This window comes from Chrysochloris asiatica, unplaced genomic scaffold, assembly GCF_000296735.1.
Source record: "Chrysochloris asiatica unplaced genomic scaffold, ChrAsi1.0 scaffold00089, whole genome shotgun sequence".
Lineage (NCBI taxonomy): Eukaryota > Metazoa > Chordata > Mammalia > Afrosoricida > Chrysochloridae > Chrysochloris > Chrysochloris asiatica.
The window spans coordinates 8,650,984-8,659,075 of record NW_006408607.1 but is presented as its reverse complement, the minus strand read 5'-3'; the positions used below and the strand labels follow the sequence as shown (position 1 = coordinate 8,659,075).

At 40.3% G+C, this 8,092-nt stretch overlaps 1 protein-coding gene across 2 annotated transcripts in view; it reads right to left on the bottom strand.

Moving 5' to 3' along the window:
• Nucleotides 1–829: 829 nt before the first annotated feature.
• The window catches only part of STIM2 (stromal interaction molecule 2), a 245,284-nt gene continuing 238,021 nt past the window's right edge, over nt 830–8,092 (bottom strand). The window contains exon 12 of one of the 2 annotated variants that reach the window (XM_006866310.1): nt 830–2,291. In XM_006866310.1, the coding sequence (XP_006866372.1) occupies nt 1,814–2,291 (478 nt within the window). In that variant the 3' untranslated portion in view covers nt 830–1,813. The remainder of the gene's footprint in view (nt 2,292–8,092) is intronic. The other variant, XM_006866311.1, reaches the window with a different exon arrangement.

Sequence of the window (8,092 nt, the reverse complement as noted above, 5' to 3'; positions counted from 1 at the left end):
GCTTTCTGCTCCCGTAGAGATTTACAGTCTGGGAAACCTGTACGGGGCTGCATGAGTCGGAACCAACTCCATGGCACATCACCACCATCCCAGGAAACTGTAAATTCTTAAAAGAACATTAATCAATCAGCATTTCACCTAGACGGTATATGGAGTCCAGGAGTGGTGCAAACAGTTAAGCACAGCTAACCAAAAGGTTGGAGGTTTGAGTCCAATCAGGGGCGCCTCCAAAGAAAGACCTGACAATCTACATCTGAAAATCCAACCACTGAAAACTGTATGAAGCACACTTATGCTGACATCCACAGAGTAAACAGGAGTCCAAGTCCATGGCAGCTGGTTTCAGACAGTATGTATTTCAGTCATAATGCTGAAAACCCATTCGTGCTAATAGGTATCAGTGATCACACTGCATTAACTGGATCATTTAAGACTGGATTCTTAACGGCTTAAGCAGAAAGACCCCAAATGCTAATGTATGTACTTTGTTGCCCTATGTGATTTAAACCTCACATAAAAGCTACCCTTATAACTTTTCAGAGTTTTATGAGAACCAAACTTTACAAAGTAATACAACACAATCTAAATGCACCATAAATTTATATTTGTTAATGCTGATGTTATTAGAATATTTAAACATCTCAAACTACATAAAAATATGACAAACAATGTAAAATAGAAAGAAATTTGTTGACAACTTACTTCCAAAACATTGTCATTTCTTATACTGCAGCTAAGTAACACAACAGTAATACATGGTTCTCCAGAAAACATAGTGTTTTTAGAGGAGTGTTATCAACAAAAATCAGCACAACCCCACACAATAACATCTCCAATTTATTATCCTTTCCACAATACAAATTCTTCACAAACCGTAAATCCTCTGGAGTTATTCAAAGTCTGTAAACAAGTGCCTGAACTCCCATGTCCCCCCACCTCAGTTTAAGCTTGTGAATGTTTTAAGTCCTTCAAAGCAAGTTCCAACTCTTCCACTTGTATAGGAATCAAGAGCCTTCTCTCTTTAAAGTATTTCTATTTTATCATACAGTCTGCAATGCAGTAAATCACAGTGAAAGCCCTGGGAAAAACAAAACAACATGATCTTTACAGCAGAACTTAAAACGTTTTAATATTAAATGCATTGAAAGAATCTTCCCATAAGAAAAACGTGGGTTTTCATTTCCAGAAATCAGGTCAATTAGAAATTCTAGGTACTACTTAAAAACCCATTTTGATCTAAAAGTGGAAACAGTCCCCTATCCATGGTCCATGGTTGCTTTATAAACGCTATACAGTGTCACTTGCAGATATTCACCCCGCCCCCTCCCTGCCCCCAAGTCTGGAAAACAGTAGTGCAATTAGTTTTATTTCTTTTAAGTTATTTAGTTCAGGGTGTAAATAGCTCTGTGGAAAGATAAGAAGATGCTCTGGTAAACAAGAATGTTTGCAAGCCCATGCTGGCTTACTAGTCCATTAAAGCTGTAAGTCCATGGTGGCTTTCAACAAAATGTCGTATATACATCACCAGTAACAAAGCAGAAATAAATAGGCAGAAATGACTGCAAACTGTCTCATCTCTTAATGATTTCTTTTCAGTGAGAACTGGCTGGATGCATTGATGATCATTATCTAGCTGTTGAAATAAAGCAGACAGTAGACAGTTGGCCTTAAGGACATTCCACTATGGCATCCAGTCTGGAACGCCCCAATAGAGTTACATTCCTAAAATTAAAACAAAACAGGGGGGTTGTGGAGGGTGGGAGATAAAAGTTTAGCGATGCCACTTGAATGGAATTCCACCAAGTCAGTCAGTTCACTTAGACTTCTTCTTAAAAAGGTTTTTAATTTTGGATGCCTTTTTGCTTTTCTCTCCATTATGACACAGGTCATGTGGGATGCTGCTTATCCTGGCAACACTTGGCGCTTCCTGCACTGGTTTGCTCTCGTTCCCAGTGGAGGAACAGGATGTGTGGCGAGGTTTGGACACCGAGATGCCACTAGAAAGCTGGTTCATGCTACAGGATTTCTCCAAGATGCCATTGTACACTTTGCTTGCAGGGCTGAAGATCATACTCTTGGTTTCTGTCAGGCCTACACAATCAGGAGAACCCCGAGAGACATCTGCAGTGACGGGCGAATCTCCTCTGGATGAGCCCTCAAGCGAGAGCTCATCTCTTGATGTCTTTCGAGGAGACAATGTTTGGTATATCTCAAGGCTCGAAGGAGGAGACTGCTTCCTTCCAATGGAAGAATTTAAGGAGTCACATTCTGAAGCTGTGTCTGGCACTTCCCTGAATGAGACAAAGGGTCAGAAGTCAACATTCAAAATCACTGTTCATCAGTCACTCTAACTGAAAGAATGTTCACTGTTTATACTTGACTGGAATTTAAACAGAGAAAATGTGAAAATCCTATACATATGTCAACAATATTAGACTATCACTACTTTAAATAGGAGAATCTATCAAAACTCAGCATTTAATTTTTAACATAGAGCTTAATAATGAAATGTTATAATCTAATGACATTCTAAGAAACATTTAAAACTTAAGTTATGCCTTCTTTGATGATCAGAATGTTTAAACTTTGTCTTTTTGGGCATCTGGAGAACAGAGTTATTTGAATTTATGAGATATGACCTAGTTCTGAGATGCTCTGGTCAGAGAAAGAAGTGTTGCATGTTTCAGCTGGTGTTAGAGAAATGAAAAGGGGGTGAGATTTGGATTTATGCTGATGTTTGTGCTCTTTAGGGTGGGTGGGAGGGGGGAAAGTAGGTTATAATGCTACTTCGTTAAAAAGTAGCTAACAACAAATTCTTGCATGCTTATTCCTTTGTGAATTTTTTTCCCTCCTAAGGAGCTCTGATATGGTGCTGTGGGTTAATGCGCTAGATGGCAAGGTTGGTTTGAACTGCGAGGACAGTGATTCAAGCTCACCAGTTGCTCCTCAGAAACCTTATGCAGGGTTGCTATGGGTAGGTACTGACTCAATGGCACTTAACAACAACAACAAGGAGCTCTGGTAGCATAGTGGTTGCAAATCAGGCTGCTAATCTCACAGTCAGCAGTTCAAAACTTTATTTTGCAGCCGACCTTGCATTCAAACGGCTTTGCAGTCTGGCACATTAACCCACAGCGCCACACGGACTCAACGACCCTTAACAACATATGTGGGATTGTCAGTGTTATTTTTCCATCCTTGGAAACCCTATACAGGATCATTATGAGTCAAACCGACTCATAATAGGTGGCACCTAACCACCATCACCATTCTTCACAGAGAAGAAATAAAGGGCCGTTGAGTTGGTTCTAACCCATAGCGACCCTGTATAGGGTTTCTGAGGAATAGCTGGTAAGCTTGAACCACCGACCTTAATAGTTCAAATGACTTTGCAGTCTGGTGCACTAACCCACAGCACCACACCAGGACTACATACAGCCAATCTACAGTTATTAACCATTACCTTCAACATATTCCCCAAATCTGTCACTTCTCCTTACCCTTGCTCCTAACTCCTGCTGTCCAGAACACCATGACCTCACCGACATTCTGAATTGGGCTCTGTGCTTCCATGCTTACGCCTCCCTTATCATTTCCTTGAGTGGTTGTTAAAAGCTCAGAGCATGCCGTTCCCTTGCTCAGAACCCTTTCACATTTCCCCTTCCCACTATGGTAAAAAGCTAAATTCCCTGTCAAAACCTACAAGGCCCTGCATCAATCTGACTCCTGGTTACCTTTCCTTCTCTGCCTAATTCCATCACAGTCTTCTGGTTCCTCTAACCTCCAATGTGTCACTCTTGTGACTCCCTCGGGCCATTTGCACTTGCTGTGCCCTTGGCCAGCATTAGTTCCCTCTCTGTGCAGCTTAATTTGCCCATCATGCAGGTCACTGCTCAGAAGCTTTCTCTCCCGAGCTGCCTCCACCAACCACCCTAAAACAATATCTCTTTTCTTTTACCTGGCTTTGTTTACCTTCCTAGAACATGTCACTACTTAAAGAGGAGACATTGCTTTGTGTATAGTTCATTTCCCCAGAAGAAAGGAAATCAAATAAGGCCAGGGAGTCTTCTGTATCCTCTGCACTGGACCCGTGGCAAGCTCACGTGGGTGCTTAGTAAATATGTGCTATAGGAATGAAGGGATGGGTAGACCAGCAGCATGAAGAACATGAAGAGTACGTGTTGTGTTCGCTTACTTTTGTGTATAGTGCCTGCCATGAAGACTGGTCACTTTGTGCAGGGAATGACTAAGAAATGAGCAGTGGGGTTGAAGGCAAAGAGGAATGAGCAAAAGAAGTATGGCAAGCGAAGCAGCAGCGTTACACACAGAGCAGAAAGCAAGAGCACTCAGGGTTCTAATCTACTAGCTAGAACCAGGTTAAGACCTTCTCTCACCTGGCATGCAGCTCAAGTTATCAGCAAATGCACAGCATGTAGCAAGGACTGAATTAATATTTATCACACGTCTGATCTGTTACCTCGGCCGGACTATGATTACTATCAGTATTTATATTCTTGGCATGCAGGTTAATTAGCAGCAAAGCACTTACCTTTGACAAGTATTCAATGCCATATGTGAATTGGATTACTGAATCTGTTTGATCACGTCTGTATACTTTACTTGAACATATATGTGAAGAATTGTTTTCACTATACTACAAGTTCCTAAAAGGTACACGATCCCTTGAGCAAAACGACTGAAATAATGGCTTGATACCATGCAGTTACACGTTTACTACGTGTTAAAATCTGATAATGGGTAATGCTAACACGGGGCAAAAGGTTGTTCAGATATGAAGAAATGATCAGACTGGAAAGACGTTGATAGACTTCTTTGTGGACTGATGGACCCTGGCTGACGAGCACACATCACTGTTGCCTAAACCTGTCCAGCTTCCAGACTTGGAAGCTAATTTATTTTATGAACTTACATTCTGTTCCATGTGGCTTGTGTGTGAAATTCTTGTTGTTGTTGTTAGGTGCCGTCAAGTTGGTTCCAACTCATTAGCACTCCTATGCACAAATGAACAAAACACTTCCCGGGTGGTTCTGTCCCATATTCACAATCATTGCTACACTTATGCCTATTGCTACTGCTATGGTGTCAATCCATCTCATTGAGGGGTCTTCCTCCTTTTCGCTGCCCCTGCAGTTTACTAAGCAGGATATCCTTCTCTAGAACCTGGTCCTTCCTGATAACATGTCGGAAGTGTGTGGTGCTAAACGGATCAGCACTAGACTGAGGACCACAGGGATAGCAGTTCAAACCCATCAAATGTTCCTCGGAAACCCTGTAGGGGGTTACTATGAGTTGGAACGGATTCAAGGGCACTTAACAACGTAAGAGATAAAGTTTCGCCATCCTTGCTTCTAAGAAACATTTGGCTGTATTTCTGTAACACAGATTGGTTTGTTCTTCTGGTAGTCTATGGTACTTTCAATATTCTTCTCCAAAATCTTAACTCAAATGCATCAATTCGTCTATGGTCTTCCTTATTCACTGTCCAACTTTCACTCATACATGAGGCAACTAAAAACATCATGGACTGGTGCCGGGCTATCTTCGTCCTCAAACTGATATCTTTGTTCATTAACCCTTTAAAAAAGCCTCTTGAACAGCACATTTGCCTAGTACAATACGTTGTTTGATATCTTGACTGATGCTTTCATGAGTGTTCATTGTGAATCCAAGCAAAATGAAGTCTTTGACAAATTCAATCTTTTCTCCATTTATCAGGATTTTATTGGCCTAGTGGTGAGGATTTTTGTTTTCTTTACATTGATGTGCACCCCATTCCAAAAGCTGTGATCTTCATCAGTAAGTATTTTGAGTTCTCTTGCATTAACAAGCAAGGTTACAACATCTGCATATCTCAGGTTGTTAATGAGTCTTCCTCAAACCCTGATACTATCTATGTTCTTCTTCATATAGCCCAGTTTCTTAGATTATCTGCTCAGCATACAGACGGAATGAATATGGTAGAAGACTGTAGCCCTTGTACACACCTTTCCTGATTTAAAACCATCCCTAATCTACTTGCAAAGGTTCCTCATGAGCACAATCAAGTGTTCTGGAATACCCATTCTTCACAATGTTTTCCACAACTTGTCATAATCCATACAGTAAAAAGCTTTTTCAGTCAATAGAGCACAAAGAACACATCTTTCTGGTATTCCCTGCTTTCAGCCAAGAACCATTTGACATCAGCAGTGATATCCCTAGTTCCATGTACTCTTCTGAATTAACTTTGAGTTTCTGGCAGCTCCCTGAAAATGTGCTGTTGCTATCGTTTTTAAATTATCTTTAGAAAAATTTTACTTGCATGATCTATTAGTGATATTGTTCGATAATTTCTGCATTTTGTTGTGTGACCTCTCTTTGAAATGGACACAAATACAGACGTCTTCTAATCGACTGGTCAGGTAGCTGTCTTCCAGATTTCCTGGCATAGATGAGTGAACACCTCAAGTGCTGCATTCATTTGTTGAATTCCAAGAGCCTTATTTTTCACCAATACGTTCAGTGTAGCTTGGACTTCTTCCTTCAGTGCTGTTGGTTCTTGACTATACGCTACCTCTTGAAATGGTTGAACATGGACTATTTTTGACACAGTGACTCTATATTTTTTCATCTATGTTAAGGCTTTCTGTATCATTCAATGTTTTGCCCACAGAATCTTTCAATACTGATACTGCAAATAGAGGCTTGAATTGCTTTTTCAGTTCTTTTGGCTTGAGAAATGCTGAACGTGCTCTTCCCTTTTGGTTTTCTAACTCCAAGTCTTTGCATAGTTCATTATAATACTTTGTCTTCTCGAGCTGTCCTTTGAAATTTTTTGTTCGGCTCTTTTACTTCCTCATTTCTTCCAATTGCTTTAGCATCTTTACATTACAAAGCAACAATCAGAGTCTCTTCTGACATCTATTTTGTTCTTTTCTTTTTCTCCTGCCTTTTTAATAATCTTTTGCTTTCTTCCCGTATGATACTCTTGATGTCATCCCATAGCTCCTTCAGTCATTAGTGTCTAATGTATCAAAACTGTTCTTGAGATGGTCTCTAAATTCATGGGGAATATGCTCAAGGTCATATTTTGACTCTTGTGAACTTGTTTTAGTTTTCTTCAGCTTCAACCTAAACCTGGGGAGAATGGTGGCTCCATACAGTAAGCACAAGGTCAGTAGTTCAAGCCTTCCAATCACTATGTGGGAGAAAGATGAGACTTTCTGCTCCCACAAAGATCCTTGGAAATGCTATAGAGAATTGCTGTGAATCAAAATGGACTCAACTGCACTTAACAACAACTACCACCTAAACTTGCATATGATGGTCTGTTTCACAGGATGATACTGAGCTTTCCCACCGACTCTTCCCACAGGTGTAATCTCCTTGATTCCTGTGTATTCCATGTGGTGATGTCCATGCATATAATCAATCACCATTTATGTTGTTTGAAAAGGTATTTTCAAAGAGTAAGTCTTTATTCTTGGAAAATCCTATCATGCAATCTCCAGCATCATTTCTGCCATCAAGGTCAGACATTGCAAGCTGGGTTAAAATATTTCAAAACCAGTTTCTAAAAACTCAGTAATGTGTGAAAACAACACTGATGGCTTGGATTACTGTCTTGGCCCTGCCGTTAATCAGCTGTACAAGCTGGGGCAGATCAACTTCATTTTCTAGACCTCAATTTTTCCTGTTATAAAATCATAGAATCTGATTAACAGTTAAAGTTGCCTGGAATGACGCTTAGGATAAGCACTGGACCACAAGGTTCACTTGAACCGCAAGGTTGGCAGTTCAAACTCACTGGCAGTTCCTTGGAAACCTTATACACGGTCGCTGTGAGTCAGAACCGACTCGACAGCACGTTAACTCTTATTACTACATAGTCCTAACAATCTAATTTCAAAACAAATAACAATCGGACACATTGCTTCTCCTCATAACTAATCAGGTTTGTAGTGTACACAGAGTATACTTGAAGATTTCCCTTTTTCTCTAGAGCTTACTTTGGTAAACTTTATTGCTGGTACCATTTATATTCTTTTCTCCCCACACTAATGTGGAGTTGAAATTATGCAAGTTTTCTATA